At 44.0% G+C, this 17,056-nt stretch overlaps 1 protein-coding gene across 2 annotated transcripts in view; it reads right to left on the reverse strand.

Moving 5' to 3' along the window:
* Positions 1 to 8,218: 8,218 nt before the first annotated feature.
* The window catches only part of GLT1D1 (glycosyltransferase 1 domain containing 1), a 115,378-nt gene continuing 106,540 nt past the window's right edge, over positions 8,219 to 17,056 (reverse strand). For both annotated transcript variants that reach the window (XM_068990133.1, XM_068990132.1), the window contains one exon: positions 8,219 to 8,380. In XM_068990133.1, the coding sequence (XP_068846234.1) occupies positions 8,219 to 8,380 (162 nt within the window). The remainder of the gene's footprint in view (positions 8,381 to 17,056) is intronic.

Consider the following 17,056-nt stretch of genomic DNA (forward strand, 5'->3'; position numbering starts at 1 on the left):
CTCTTTTGCCTGGGCTGAGTCATGCTGGCCCTGCACCTCTTGTAAAAGAATGTTCCCAGAGCCTGAAATATACAGGAGAGCCCTTCTCAAGGCTCTGACCTTTAAAGGTATAACACTTCCATCCATACAGAGATAAAATGTTTCAGAACAGAGAATAATATTGGTCTTGTTAGACTCTTATAAGAACATGGTGACCTGACCTACTAGGACAGCTGCAAGAACAAAGGATTCCTACACCAAGAAGTTTGCAACAGCCAGCCACACCTTCTCCCCTTCTAGTATCAAAGAAGTCTGAATTCTAACTTCGAGAAGATGGTTCTTTGGGACACTTGTCCACCGTCTTCTCAATCTGCTGGTTTTTTAAATGAAGTCGCTATCCTTTGCCCCAGCATCTCCCCTCTTGATATACTGACCTTTTGTACAGTGAGCAATATGAGCCTAGACTCTGTAACACAGACAGGAAACCCTTCTTAGCAAGAAGAAATCTAAAAGATCTTTAGACTCTGTGAGTTGTTTTTCCAGCTGTTTCTAAAATGGGGGAATTTGCACCAAATACCAAGTCAGAAAGCTAATACTAGGAAGTATTACTTGGTTCCTCATTCTCTGACTTCTTGCAAATGCCTGGTTATTAACCTTTCTGATTTGGAGGAAATACTTAGCATATTTTTACATTAGATGCTAAAGAAGAAAATCCACTTTAAATGAACCACGACTCTCCTAATAGCTGGGGCTTTCTAAAGACTGTAGAAAGAGTTCGAAGGCTTCTACTGAGAATGGCATTATGAAGTTATTTTTTTTTTCCTAAGAAGAAAGATTTTGTAATTTAGCAGAATTGTGTAATTTGGAGGGAAGATATTTCTTTCAGCCTGAATTTTTAAGGACTATTAGTGAGTTTGAAGAAAGAAGTAGATTGTAAAATAATCTCTTTAAAATAGATTGTGGCCACAGATAAAGATGAAGTCATTTTAATTTTTTTAAATTGACACCCTCCCCCTGACAGATTTTTTTGGTAATCATTTTTACCAGAAGTTCCTTTACAGTCTACAACAATTCTCTTGGAAATGACCTGTAGAGCCTTGGCTGGGGTTTTCATTCTAACTTTGGAGGCATAACTGCCTTATGGATCATATTCTCACAGACTTTTGATCTGATCCCTTTCTGAGTGTTGGCTGCATGCTCGCTGACTGCTTGTAATAATCCATCCATGTCTGTGTGAATGGTTGAGCCCGCTAGGAAGTGACCCCTCTGATAAGGATAAGGAGTGTTCATTATGGTATCCATACCAGACAGCAGTGCCTTTCTCAACTGCGAAAAGAAATACTGGCTTAGGGGATTTCCCTGGCAGTCCAGTGGTTAAGACTCCATGCTTCCAGTGCAGAGGATATGGTTTTGATTCCTGGTCCTGTAACTAAGATCCCACATGCCCCAAGTGACATGGCCAAAAAATAAATTTTTATTTTATTTTAAAAAAGAAAGAAATACTGACCAAAGATATGGAAACCACCTGAGCGTCCATCTACAGACAAATGGATAAAGACGTGATACATATATGCAACGGGCTACTACTCTCCAAAGAGTGAAATGTCGCCATTGGCAACAACATGGACGGACTTGGAGGGCATTAGGCTAAGCAAAATAAGTCAGAGAAAGACAAATACTGCATGATCTTATTTTTTAGTCCAAATTTTTGTTTCGTCTCAGTCAAACTGACTCATGAATCTTTTCAGAAACTTTCTATTTCCCAAGACCTTCCGACATGAGCATTGCCATGCTTATTATTTAGGGGAACCAGGAGAACTGGAAAGACTGGGATTACATGTAAAGTCAATACATTTTATTTTATTATGTCTTCCAGGACTGTGTCTCACCTCACACAAAGAAACATTGTAGGAGATTCAGCTGGAAACCCTTGTACTCAGGGTTTGAGGCAATAATCAATACCTGGCCCCAGCTGAGGGTTTGTATACAAATGAGATCTTGGGAAGAAAAGGTGAACTGTGTTGGGATGGCCTTCAAAACTTAATCAAAACCTTATGTAAAACACTTTTCTTGGCATTAAAAGGTCTTCAGTGATTAGTAAGAGGTCATACAGCTGTAACCACTACAGAATTTAAAACCAGTTTTTCACAGTGGCTACTGTACTGCAAGCTGTTCCAAATAGGCATTTCCCCTTCTATTTATCTATTGCTTAATAGTTATTTATTTGGTTGTGTCGAGTCTTAGTTACGGCACTCAGGATCTTCACTGCAAAATGCAGTATCTTTCATTGCAGCCTGTGGGTTTCTCGGTAAGTATGGTGCACAGGCTCAGTAGTCAGAGCACAGGAGCTTTAGCCCCCTGGCATGTGGGATCTTTGTTCCTCCACCAGGGATTGAACTTGTGCCCCTGCACTGGAAGATGGATTTTTTAAATTTATTTTTAATTGAAGGATAATTGCTTTACAATATTGCGCTGGTTCCTCCCATACATCAGCATGAGTCAGCCATAGCTACACATATGACCCCTCACTCGTAAACTTCCCTCCCAGTTCCCACCCTATCCCACCCCTCTAAGTTGTCACAGAGCACTAGTTTGAGCTCCCTGAGTCATACAGCAAATTCCCACTGGCTATCTATTTAAAATATGGTAATGTATATGTTTCCATGTTAGTCTCTCCTTCTGTCCCACCCTCTTCCTCCCCCAAACTCCAGTCCATAGGTCTGTTCTCTATATCTGCATCTCCGTTGTGCTAAGTCGATTGAGTTGTGTCCGACTTTGTGCGACCCCATGGACTGCAGCCTGCCAGGCTCCTCTGTCCAAGGGATTCTCTAGGCAAGAATACTGTCATGGGTTGCCATGCCCTCCTCCAGGGAATCTTCCCGAGCCAGGGATCAAACCTGCGTCTTTTATGTCCCCTTCATTGGCAGGTGGGTTCTTTACCACTTGCGTCACTTGGGATGCCCGTTTGCTGTCTTTCAAATAGGCTAATCAGTACCATCTTTCTAGATGGAAGGTGGATTCTTAGCCACTGGACCACCAGGGAAGTCCCTCTTTCTTTTTAAAAAAACTTTAAATATTTCACTCCACTCTCATCTTGTTTGCATGGTTCCATAGAAGTCAGATATAATTCTTATAAATTTTTTCCTCTCTATGTAAGTGGGGTTTTTTCCCCCCTGTGACTTCTTTCAAGGTATTTCTTTATTTTTGATTTTCTGTAGTTTGAATGTGTTAAGCTTACATGTATATTTTTCTGGCATTTACCTTTCTTGATGATTTCTGAGTTTGCTGAATCTGTGGTTTGGTGTCTGACCTTGATCTTGGAGAACCAGCGGAGTTATTGTTTCAAATATTTCTTGTTTCTTTCTCTCTTTTCCTTCTGGCATTCTCATTATGCATGTTATACTTTTTGAAACTGTCCCATAGCTCTAGGATAGTCTGCTCTGGTTGTTCACCCCTTCCCTTTTGATTGTATATCATTGTTTTATTTTGTTTTTAAAAACTTTATTTATTTGGCTGCCCTGGATCTTAGTTGCAGCATGTGAACTCTTAATTGTGGCATGTGGGATCTAATTCCCAAACCAGGGATCGAACCTGAACCCCCTGCATTGGGAGCACAGAGTCTTAGTCACTGGACCACCAGGGAAGTCTCAATAATAGACCCTTGGTTTTTAACTGGGCACATGGCTGCTGAGAGAAAAGCCTGCAATCCTAAGCTTCCCTTACAATGGGATGTGGGCACAGTATGTAACTAGAATCAGGAATTTTCCTGAAAGGAAAGAGATAAATCTTTGCTCCCACTTTCCATCTTCCTGCAGCCTGGAATTCAGGTATGATGGCAGTGCTTGGGCAGCCACCTTATACCATGGGGGTAGAAAGGAACACCTGCTGAGGGGGGTCGCTGACCCTGGGAAACACAATCTGAGCTGAATTACTCTCTTTACTTGATAGATAAAAATATATTTCTCTTCTGCTTAAGTCACTATTATTTTGGATTTTCTGTCAGTCATACCCAAATGTTAATTCTAAATGATACCCTTCTACTCCCCATACCCAGGATAGAGTTGGTCCCTCTTAATGATGGTTCCACATTCAACATGTTTACATGTCAACATAATGTAAGTCAGCTAGAAAGTGAAATAGCAAACCTTGCAGAAGATGCAGGAATTTCCTGAAATGGATGAAACGGATGCTGGCAAATTACCTAAAACCCAGGCAAAGAAGGCTGTGGCAGGATGGAACCAGGTAATGAGTGACTTAAGGATGATGACAGGGCAGACACTGCAAAAGAAAACCACAACATCAAACGAAGAAAAGAAGCTCTGAGGAATGTTGATGAAGTCCCAGTGGATGGGTTTTGCTTACTTGTTTGTGTGAAATATTTCTTGGCACTGTGCTGAGAGTTTCAATTCTATCTGCAGAAATAAATCTTAGTAAACATTCGACGAATGTACTCTATGTTCCTAATGTTGGGATTCAGTTTTGAATACAAAGTCACAACCAACCTTTACTTCAACGGTCCTTGTTTTTCCTGAAATTCTGGTCCATACTCAAGTGGATGTTTCCAGTCAGTCCTTGTCCCTTGTGGCTGCACATTGGATGGATCAGGGAAACTTCGGGCCTGGGTGCCTCCACCTCCAAGACTCTGATGTAATCAGTCTGAGAGGCAGCCCAAGCATCAGGAGTTTTCAAAGTGAGAGGGGGGACTTCTCTGGTGGTCCAGTGGTTAAGAATTTGCCTGCCAATGCAGGGGACACAGGTTCGATCCCTGCTCCAGAAAGATTCCACACGCTGCGGGGCAACTAAACCCATGCACTGCGACCATTGAGTCTGTGCTCTAGAGCCCGGGAGCCACCGCTGCTGAAGCCCACACGCCCTAGAGTCTCTGCTCCACAATGAGAGAAGCCATCACAACGAGAAGCCCACACACGGCAATGAGAGTAGCCCATACTCTGCAACTAGAGAAGAGCCCAGGTAGCAACAGCCAACAATAGATAAATGAAATTATTTTAAAAAATTAAATAAAATTAAAAATAAAAGCTGAGGCTGGGGAACTGCTGCTTTTACTACCTGGCCTCCCTGGTGAAGGCAGGCTTTGGCTGGGGAGGACTTCCTGTGTGTCATTCCCACATCAGACTCCTAACTTTCCAAGAGGAGACTGGGTCAGAAAGGGGAAGGGAGTTGGGGGGGGGGGTGGTATGGAGAGATGTACCTGAAAGGGGGAGGAGAGAGAGGTGGGAGGAGGAAGAAGAAGAGTTGGCTCTCCCCATCTCCTGCTGCTGCTGCTGCTGCTGCTGCTGCTAAGTTGCTTCAGTCGTGTCCAACTCTGAGTGACCCCATAGACGGCAGCCCACCAGGTTCCGCCATGCCTGGGGTTCTCCAGGCAAGAACACTGGAGTGGGTTGCCATTTCCTTCTCCAATCCATGAAAGTGAAAAGTGAAAGTGAAGTCGCTCAGTTGCCTAATGGGCTGCAATTAACAAAGTGCAAGGTCAAGCACCAGGAAGCTTCTAGGGAAGAGTTTATGCAGCTCTGCCAAGTATTGTTACTGAAGATGACACAGAAATGCAATGACCACTTGAAGCCACGTGCCGGTTGAGAGTACAGAGGATTTCCAAATCCCATCCCGAACTGATAGTGTGTGTGAGCGTGTTAGTCGCTCTGTTGTGCTCCTCTGTCCACGGGATTCTCCAGGCAAGAATACAGGAGTGAGTAGCCACTGCCTTCTCAGGGGATCTCCCAACCCAGGGATCGAACCCGGGTCTCCTGCATTGTAGGCGGACTCTTTAGCATCTGAGCCACAGTGAGGGAAGCCATCAGAACGGAAACTAGCTAGCGGCGCATTCCAGTCTGCGGGGCGCCCAAGGCACCGTGTGGACCACCCATTCCCATCGGCGTGGAGAGCCTGCACAGTCTGCCTTTGGAAACCTGAAGACACCTGATGAAACTTTCAGATCAAAACAAAGCTATTAACTTCATTGCAAAAGTGTGGTTGAAGGGGTGCGGAGGGCTCTTCTGGCAGAAGCAGTGAGCGCCAGCCAGCCCATCACACCAATTGCAAGTCAGGTACAAGCAGTGTCTCTTTGCTAGAGAACACCATGCTGCGTTAAATGCAATTTCCCTCCACATGTGAAGGTTATAGTGTCTTAGTTCTATCTGGAAATTGACTCGTTGAGTCATCCAAACCTGTACATCAGCAAATTGGAAACTATACGCAAAATGTTTAAACATAAAGTTAACGGAGTATGAAACTGAGAGCATCTAGAACATTTACAGAAAAGCATTCTTTTTATGTCTATACTTTGGTATTAAAATAGCAATTGTATTTTAAACCCTTCTTAATGAGTTGCATCAGTGTACTAATATCTGCTTTTAAAGTGCAGGAACTGGAGGGTGGGGTGGGTCTGGTTCTTGTTGAATCAGGCTCACAAAAGGAACACACAGGGAATCTTGCTGTACAGCAGATGGTGACACTTTATTCATTTAAAAACATGCCCTTCCCCAAAGGGCATGAAGCATGTGTGTGTGTTTCTATAAAGATATGGAAGAACTACGCCGCGGTTCAGTGGAGCCAAGCACATACAATATCATTCAACCAGGATGAGAGCAGAGACTCCCAGTGGACCAGGACCAGTATTTTATCAGCAGCAGCATCACTGGTCAGTACCCAGGACAACACTTGGCCTTTTCTTAAGTTGGCATCACTGATTCCAGACTCAGAGGGATCTGTCCACTAGGAGTTTGGACTCTGATTCTCCTTTCCTCTTTTCTCGATGGCCATAGGGGAGCCCCAACTCTCGTGACCCTCAGATGCCACCAAAAAAAAAAAAAAAAACAAAAAAAAGGAGGAGGATGGTGATGGGTATTGTTAGAGAATCCTGCGCATGAGGAGTAGGTTTACCAGATAACTGCCTTTGGGAAGGTACTCTGTTGTCAGAGTAGTATTAAACTGGAAATAACACGGGACAGAATCTATAAATATGCTGTTTTCATCTCCACGTCATTAGCAATAGAATTTAAGGTGTTCAGTCAGAGCCTTCCTCTTTTAGGTTTGACTGTTTATAAAAACAGGATGATTGGAAAGAAAAAAGCCCAAGATGTTGTGAAGTCTGAAGCAAAGATAGCGTGGGTCTTTCTGCCCCCTCCAGGGTCTGCGGGCATCAGAACAAACCCTAAGGAAACACTTCCTCGGATGGACTCAGAGCTGGCTTCATCTCCTCCTTTGGATCCTGTGGCTTCCAACTTTACCCAAGAAACAGCATATCGTGCCCAGTCACCATGGAATGTCCACTGGAAAGTGGGGGTTTCAGGATCCAACAGAGGCAAATGCTGCCACCAAAGAAAACAAGCCCAGGGTTTGGGGGATGCCCCACTGGTGTGGTCAGGATGTCCTTACAGTGATGGGAACACTTGGTTAAACTCGCCCCACGTTGGATAAGGTCACCACGTGCCGGTCCTGAGATGGGCTGGAGGCTGGTGACCTGATCTCCACTCACTGCTGGGTCTCTAAGGCTGAGTCCCTGATACTGAACCCAGAGTCAGTTCCAGTGTCTTCCAGGACATGGGTGATGCGGCCTTAGTGCCAACTGATTTTCAACCCCAATTCAACCGGAGGTAGGTGGAGCCTACAGGGTGGGGGAGTGGGGGTGGTCCTGCCTGCTTATCTAAAGAGGTCCGGGCTATCTTACAGTTACATGACTGATTACACACAGCCCTGCTTCCGGTGTTTAGAGATGCAAACCTGCAGAGCCTGGGGGTGCAGCCAGACATCTGTCAGCCCCAGATTTGCTGCAGGGTCTGTACCATGTTAAAAATCACTGCCAGGACCCCTCTCAGCTGACGTGTCTGATGTTTGCTTTTGCTCCTTGAGAAGGCAGTGATGGGCTACAGGTCATCAGAAGACAGGAGAGAGGTGTCTACCCTGTGAGGGCTTACAAAATAAGTCCTTGTTGGCCCTAGGAACATCCTAAAGCAGCTAATCCAGCTCTCTCCCTGACTCCCCTTAAAACCAGTGACCACGCCCCCAACCCAGTGAGGACTGCATCTCCAGGAGGTATGATCCGGAAGCACATCTGGGATGTTACTTGGAAGCACAGAGAGGTTTTTGGATGAATCGTCTTGTGACTGATAGGTCTACGATTCCAATGAACTGGGCTTGGTTTGTACTGGCCAGGCCCCTTGCCCAGAGCTCTGTCCAAGGGTATCCGCCCACGGCTGAGCATCTCACAGCACCAGGCAAGTACTTAGTCCTCAGTGCTTCTCTCCAGCGTCCTGACCAGCTGCCTGTAGGTCTGTCTCTCCTCCTGCCACGAATGATACTTTCTCACATACTCCTTTCCGTTGGCCACGATTTTTTTCTCTAATGCCGGATCGCTCACCAGTCTCTTTGCCAGCTGAACAAACTCCTGCAAAGAAGGAGGTGGAGGAGAAAGAGAGGTAAGTAATTGGTGAAATGGGGGATGCAAACACATGTGAAAGCCCAGGTTGGCCTTTGCTCCTGGTCCCTCTTTTGCCCACCTCCCTTATTCTGGAAAAAAAAAATAGCCCTTCAGAGGGATGCAAGTTAGTGCAAACATTGGGACTGAATAAGAAATTACATACACAAACCACACACACACGCACGCGCATGCACGTGCACGCGCAAGGGTGAACATCGCGGAAAAATACTGGAGCCATCAATTATGCTTCCTCCATTTTTCTTTTCTAGATTGCCCAAATTTGCTGTTTCTTACAGTAACCGAGTTCTTACAGTGACTCTTAGATCCATAATTTATTTCTTCCCTCCTTTGTACTCAGCTGGGAGATGAGGTCAGGTCTTACTCCAGGATCTGAGCTCCTATATTATAGACAATAGTACCCCTGCCCAATTTTGTTTCTGTTTTTGTTTGCTTTTCATTATATTCCTTCATCTTTTCTGGGCACAGAGCATGTCTTCAAATCATGGACATCATCTGATGGAGTGGAAAAGGTCAGGCTTCTACTGGCCCAGATCTGGGTACAAATCCTCTTTGAAACACATAACTTAGCTGTGCAGCTTTGGGCAAACTAGTTAACCTCTCTGAATCCCACACTGATCATCTCTCAAGGGTCAGTGAGCACTTGACAGATAAGCCCTGCCCTGCCCCTGATTCCATAGGGGAGAGGGGATTTAACCAGCCTCAATTTTCTAGACTTTGCTTCTGGTGCTCAGCTTCAGAGTGAGGAAGTCTACATTGCTCTATGTTTATCCATACTTTTTTGTAGACACTGATGCAATAAAAAGTGGCCACCTCTTTTAATAATTAAAAATGGTTTTTTTTGTTTTGGATTCAATGTGAGCAGGTGGGATCTTAGCTCCTTGACCAGGGATCAAATCTGCACTCCCTGGATTTGAAGCACAGAGTCTTAACCAGTGGACTGCCAGAGAAGTCCCCAAGTGCACACTTAGTTGCTCAGTTGTGTCTGACTCTTTGCAATCCCATGGACTGTAGCCCATCAGGCTCCTCTGCCCATGGGATTCTCTAGGCAAGAATACTGAAGTGGGTTGCCATTCCCTTCTCCAGGGGATCTTCTCAACCCTGGGATTGAACCCAGGTCTTCTGTGTTGCAGGCAGATTCTTTTTTTTTTTTTACATTAGTAATGTTTTATTTGAAGTGACTTAGCATGCACACACTGGGGAATAAGTACATAATTTTCTTTTTACTGTATTTTCTATCTTGTGGTATATATTAAATGTCACTAAGCATATTTTAAAAGAAAAGGAAAAAAACTGAGGTATGGCATTCTGTGTCTGTGTGTGCTCAGCTGCTCAGCCATGTCTGACTCTTTGAGATCTCATAGACTATAGCCCACTAGGTTCCTCTGTCCATGGAATTCTCCCAGCAGGAATATTAGAGTAGGTTGCCATTCTCTACTCCTGACCCAGGAATTGAACCCATGACTCTTGCACCTCCTATATTAGCAGGTGGATTCTTTACCACTTAACCACCTGGGAAACCCAATGTATTCAGCTAATAAGTGGTTGATTCGTGATATTGCAATATTTTTTCCTTTATACATCAATTCCATTTCTGGTGATATGGACCCAGCATGGGATAGGAGAAGTGAAGCCTGAGGGTCACTTAAAATTACATGACAATAAGGTTACCACATACTTAGAGCGGTATAGTGACAAAATACAGAGACGACAATGGCACCCCACTCCAGCACTCTTGCCTGGAAAATCCCATGGACGGAGGAGCCCGGTAGGCTGCAGTCCATGGGGTCACTACGACTCAGACAGGACTGAGCGACTTCACTTTCACTTTTCACTTTCATGCATTGGAGAAGGAAATGGCAACCCACTCCAGCATTCTTGCCTGGAGAATCCCAGGGACGGTGGAGCCTGGTGGGCTGCCGTCTATGGGGTCGCACAGAGTCAGACACGACTGAAGTGACTTAGCAGCAGCAGCAGCAGCAGCAGCAACAAAATGAAAAGAGGCTTATCTTTCAGCCTTGCGTGACTGGACCACACTGCAGGCAGATTCTTTACCACCTGAGCGACCAAGGAAGCCCAAAATAAAGTAAGACTGCCAGAGAAATCCCAAAGTGGCCGCTTTTTAATAAGAATTTTAAGAGTTTAAGGGTTAAGGGTTTAATCAAAACCCTTCATAATTGGAAAGAATTAGAATTGTTTTGATTGCAAAAGAGTATTCAGAGAGAGGAAGGGAATATGCATTATTTATTATGCTTGCACATAAGTCAAAGCAGTGCTCATAAGCCAGGAGGCCTGCATTTAAATTCATACCCTACCATTTTCTGGTTGGGTTGGTTGTTTTTTTTTGATACTGAGATGCATGAGCTATTTGTATATTTTGGAGAATAACCCCTTGTCAGTTAAAGAAAGTGAAAGTGAAGTCGCTCAGTCATGTCCGACTCTTTGCAACCCCATGGACTGTAACCTACCAGGTTCCTCCATCCATGAGATTTTCCAGGCAAGAACACTGGAGTGGGTTGCCATTTCCTTCTCCAGGAGATCTTCCTGACCCAAGGATTGAACCCGGGTCTCCCGCATTGTAGGCAGACACTTTATCATCTGAGCCATCAGTTAACTTGTTTGCAAATATTTTCTCCCATTCAGAGAGTTGTCTTTTCATCTCATAGTTTCCTTTGCTATGCAAAAGTCTTTAAGTTTAATTTGGTCCCATTTGTTTAATTTTTTGTTGTTGTTACGCTAGGAGGTAGGTCAAAAAAAGATCTTGCTGTGACTTATGTCCAAGAGGAGATGGATAAAGAAGATATGGTACATATATACAATGGAATATTACTCAGCCCTAAAAAGGAACAAAACTGTGCCATTTGCAGAGATGTGGATGGACCCAGAGGCTATCATACAGAGTGAAGTAAGTCAGAAAGAGAAAAACAAATATCATAGAATATAATGAATATGTGGAATCTAGAAAAATTATACAGATGAACTTATCTGCAAAGCAGGAATAGAGTCACAGATGTTGAGGACAAATGTGTGGATACCAAGTGGGGGGAGAGGGTGGGATGAATTGGGAGGTTGGGATTGACATATATACCATACTGTGGTTAAAACAGGTAACTAGCGCGAACCTACTGCATAGCATAGGGAACTCTGCTTAATGCCCTGTGGTGACCGAAATGGGAAGGAAATCCAAAAAAGAGGGGATATATGTATACATATAGCTGATTCCCTTTGCTGTATAGTAGAAACTAACACACATTGCAAAGCAACTGTACTCCAATAAAAATTAATGAAAAACAATCACAGAAGTGATGCTGGATGCATTTTGTAACCTGAGCCTCAGTTTCTTCATCTTTAAAATAGGAATAATAACAGTACCTAGGGCTTCCCAGGGGGTTCAGTGGTAAAGAATCTGCCTGCCAGTGCAGGAGATGGAGGTTCGATCCCTGGGTTCGGAAGCTCCCCTGGAGACTGGAATGACTACTCACTCCAGTATTCTTGCCTGGAGAATTCCATGGACAGAGGAGCCTGGCGGGGCTACAATCCATGGGATGGTAAAAAGTTGGACACGACTTAGCAACTAAACAACTAAAAAAAAAAAGTACCTGCTTTGTAGCATGCTGAGAGGATTTAATGAGTTAATACAAAGAATTCAGGGCAGAGCCTAGCACAGACTTAGCTATCATTATTATTATGATTCACCAACTTGTGTAAATTCCAATAAAACAAGAGAGATTAATACATAATGCTTTGCTGTTTGCAAGGAACATCCACATAGTCTCAAAATTATTGTTAATTAAATGTTGGATGATTTTTATAGCTAGCAATATAAATAGCAATATTTACAATAGAGTAGAATTTTATTTTTAAGCAGTATGCATATACTTTATGGTAAATTGGTATTCTTTTTATAATAAAAATATAACATATTTATTCTCATCTCATAGGATAACAACATCCTTATTAAAGTTATTCTAGAGGCTTATAGCTTTGGTACATTATTTTAAGATGCTGGTCATATCTTTGATTTACCGATACAGAGACTTTGGCTAAAACTCACCCCCCGCCCAGCTTATGATTTCTGTAGAATCTATGACCGTTTTACAACAGAGTCCTGACTGATAGAGTTTCTAGGAACAGGATGTGATAAAGCACACTGTTTATTTCTCTCTGCATGTGAGACTGAACAACAACAAAAAAAAGCACAGACTGAAATAAAGCACGAGAGAGTCGGGTGAGGAGAGAGAAATGTCTTTGCCGCTGGCATAGAAACCTGGACATGGACTGAAAGAAAAGAAAGAAGAAAATCGCACTCTGGAATGTTGAGAGTCACTCTCTGAGGCTCTGAAATTTTTTCTTCTGAGCTGAAACAGCTCCCCATTTCAAGTAAGGCAATATTCTGAACACACTCATGCGGACAATGAGAAAAGTATGTTGACACACTCTGTCATTCACTCTGTGCAAGATGGTGGCCACAGCCCTTCCACCCCTTTCATGAACGTCTCTTTGCAATAGGACCTGCCCACTCCTCCCATAAAGTGGGGAGGAGATCTATTTCCCCATCTCCTGAATCTAGGCTGGCCCTGAAATTTGCTTTTACTAACAGACTAGGTCAGAAGTAATGTTGTCTGACTTTCAAACAAAGCTTCAAAAGGCCTTACAGCTCCCACTCTTGCCATCATGGGGCCCTGAGGTCACCCCACAAAGAAGCCTGAGATAGCCTCCTGAAGACAAAAGGCCACTTTGACAGAGATGCCTGGCTACCACCTGCATCACAACCAGACACTCATCCAATGGACCAAAGAACCATGCTATAAGAGCTGTAGCAAAACTTCCAGGGTCTTTCCTGGTGGTCCAGGGGTTAGGAGTCTGCCTGCCAATGCAGGGGACACAGGTTCGATCCCCGGTGCGGGAGGATCCCACATGCAGTGGAGCAACTAAGCCTGTACGCCACAACTACTGAGCCCTCATGGCTAGAGCCTGTGCTCTGCAACAAGAGAAGCCATGACAAATGAGAAGCCCGTGCACCACAGCTAGAGAGCAGACCTTGTTGGCCACAGCTAGAGAAAGCCCAAGTGTAGCAACAAGACTCAGTGCAGCCAAAACTAACTAAATAAAAAATTTTCAAAAAATTCTAGGAAACAAGTACAAATGCCAATTCATCATCATCCCAACCAAAGCCCCACGGCGTCTACATACCTGCAGAACTCGCCAGAACACTCACCATCTGACTGCCAAATCCTGGTTGGGAAGGGGAGTGTTCATCACTCATGTAATGATCTATTCTTAAAAATTACTCATGATAATAAGTTATGAGGCATTAAAGGGTGCATAGTGAAGAAGAACTAATCAGCCTTTTGATGAAAGTGAAAGAGAAGAGTGAAAACATTGGCTTAAAACTCAACATTTAAAAAACTAAGATCATGGCATCTGGTCCCATCACTTCAGGGGAAATAGACGGGGAAACAGTGGAAAGTGTCAGACTTTATTTTCCTGGGCTCCAAAATCACTGCAGATGGTGACTGCAGCCATGAAATTAAAAGACACTTGCTCCTTGGAAGAAAAACTATGACTGACCTAAACAGTATATTAAAAAGCAGAGAAATTACTTTGCCAACAAAGGTTTATCTTGTCAAAGCTGTGGTTTTTTCCAGTAGTCATGTATGGATGTGAGAGTTGAACTATAAAGAAAGCTGCGTGCCAAAGAACTGATGCTTTTGAACTGTGGTGTTGGATAAGACTCTTGAGAGTCCCTTGGACTGCAAGGAGACCAAACCAGTCCATCCTAAAGGAAATCAGTCCTAAATATTCATTGGAAGGACTGATGTTGAAGCTGAAACTCCAATACTTTGGCCGCCTGAGGCTAAGAGCTGACTCACTGGAAAAGACCCTGATACTGGGAAAGATTGAGAGCAGGAGGAGAAGGGGACGACAGAGGATGAGATGGTTGGATGGCATCACCGACTCAGTGGACGTGAGTTTGGGCAAGCTCCAGGAGTTGGTGATGGACAGGGAAGCCTGGTGTGCTGCAGTCCTTGGGGTCGCAAAGAGTTGGACATGATTGAGCCACTGAACTGTAACTGTAACACTAAAACAAGTAAAAGAAAATAGAAACCAAATATTAGGATCCCACCTCTTAAAATCAGAGTTGGAAACTCAGATGCCTGCCTCCTAGGCCCTGGCAGGGAAGAGTCAAACCCCAGCTGCCTTGGTGAATAGAGGCCTCTGCTTGTCTCCACATTTCCTATTATCTTCAAGAGAAGTTGAAATTCTGAATCTTTATGTAAAGGCACTCCAGGTTAAATATCAACAGCTAATTTAAAATCTTAAGTATACAGCAAAACTCAACAAAACATGTTTGCAGACTAGATCTGGCCCAGGACCAGGGGTGTGCAAACCCTGGCATAGGTTATAGGTTTCAAAAAAAATTTTTTTTTAATCATGCAAATAAGTAGAGTTTTGCTTTCATAATTATTCAATTAGGTGTTGACCATTTTCAGAGTTTTCTTCCTTTCTGAGTGGTGGAAAAACTGGCGGAAAAACTTCTCACTGAGAAGTCAGAGAGAGGACAATAAATACTATATGTAAGTTAGGAGTGGAATCTAAAAAAATAAAATGAAGGAATGGATATAACAAAACAGACTCACAAATACAGAGACCAAACCAGTGGTTACCAGAGAGGAGAGGTAAGTGGGGAGAGGTGAGACAGCGGTATGGGATTAACAGGTACAAGCTGTTACAAAATAAACAAGCTACAAGGATATATTGCACAGCACGGGAAAATACAGCCAATATTTTATAGTAATTTTAAATAGAATATACTGTGTAAAAATAATGAATCACCACATTGTATACTTGAGACTAATTTAATATTGTATATCAACTATATTTCAATTAATTTTTTTTTATCACTGACTCTTTTCAACCTGCCTTGTTGCCCTGAGGCAACAACCAGATCCAGGGCATGAGAAGCTGTCCATTTCACAGGATGGATAGTTAGACCTCTGTTGGGAGCCTTCACGTAACCATGTCAGCTGAAAGCCTTGGGCAGAGGGAAACCCCTCAACAGGAAACAAATGACCACATAGAGAGAACATGAGAGCTAGCAGACTGAACATGGGCTGGTTTTAAAGAACACTGCATTCCGAAAACCTTCTGTGAGTGATACATACTTATTCTTACTGGAAGAGCAAACGTCAATCACATAAAAACTCTGCATTTCAGGCTCGGGGTGTATGTTCAACTAAACAGCCCCAAAGCTGCTTCTGTGAGTCGGACACGACTGAGCGACTTCACTTTCACTTTTCATTTTCATGCATTGGAGAAGGAAATGGCAACCCACTCCAGTGTTCTTGCCTGGAGAATCCCAGGGGCAGTGGAGCCTGGTGGGCTGCAGTCTATGGGGCTGCACAGAGTCGGACACGACTGAAGCGACTTGGCAGCAGCAGCAAAGCTGCTTCTGCAGATGCTCTGAGTACAACTCACTGATGGGAGAAATTGACAAGGAGCTTTCTGAAGACTGACAGATGTGCTGTCATTAAGACTGTGGTTTTCCCCAGGGCTTTCTTGCATGGAATCCTGCAGTTAATTAAGGTTCTGTCTGTACGTCTGGTTCTCAAACTTTGCCATAAGATTCTGATTGGATAGGTTGGGGATGGGGTCCAGGAGTGTTGTCTTAGTCTGTTTGAGCAGAGACATCACTTAGGTCCATCTAGTCAAAGCTATGATTTTTCCAGTAGTCATGTATGGATATGAGAATTGGACCATAAAGAAGGCTGAGCGCCAAAGAATTGATGCTTTTGAACTGTGGTGTTTGAGAAGACTCTTGAGAGTCCCTTGGACAGCAAAGAGATCAAACCAGTCCATACTAGAAGAAATGAACCCTGAATATTCGTTGGAGGGACTGATGCTGAAGTTGAAGCTCCAATACTTTGGCCACCTGATGCAAAGAGTTGACTCACTGGAAGAGAAGCTGATGCTGGGAAAGACTGAGGGCATCAGAGGAGAAGAGGGCAACAGAGGATGAGATGATTGGATGGCATCATTGACTCAATGAACATGAGTTTGAGCAAACTCTGGGAGACAGTGAAGGACAGGGAAGCCTGGCATGCTGCAGTCATGGGGTCTCAAAGAGTGGGACAGGACTCAACAACAACAAAAATAGAATTTCAGAGGCTGGGCAGGGTGGGGGGCGGGGGGTGGGCGTAGCTCACAAACAGCAAGCATTTACTTCGCACAGTTCCGGAGGCTGAAAGGATCTGTTTCTTAATTCACAGATGGCCATTTTCTCATTATAATCTCATGTGGCAGAAGGAATCAGAGATCTTTGTGGGGTCCTTTTAAAAAAATTGGTTAATTTTCCACTGCAATGGGTCTTCGTTGCTGCACACAGGCTTTCTCTAGTTGCACTGAGCAGGGCTATTCTTTGCTGCAGTGTGAGAGCTTCTCCTTGCGGTGGCTTCCCTTGTTGCTGAGCACAGGCTCTAGGCACAAGGGCTTCAGGAGTTGCAGTTCGTGGGCTCTAGAGAGCAAGGGCTCAGTGGTTGCATTGCATGGGCTCAGCTGCCGCTCGGCATGTGGAATCTTTCCAGAGCAGGGACTGAACCTGTGTCCCCTGCATTGGCAGGCAGA

The sequence above is a fragment of the Capricornis sumatraensis genome, chromosome 17 (assembly GCF_032405125.1).
Source record: "Capricornis sumatraensis isolate serow.1 chromosome 17, serow.2, whole genome shotgun sequence".
Lineage (NCBI taxonomy): Eukaryota > Metazoa > Chordata > Mammalia > Artiodactyla > Bovidae > Capricornis > Capricornis sumatraensis.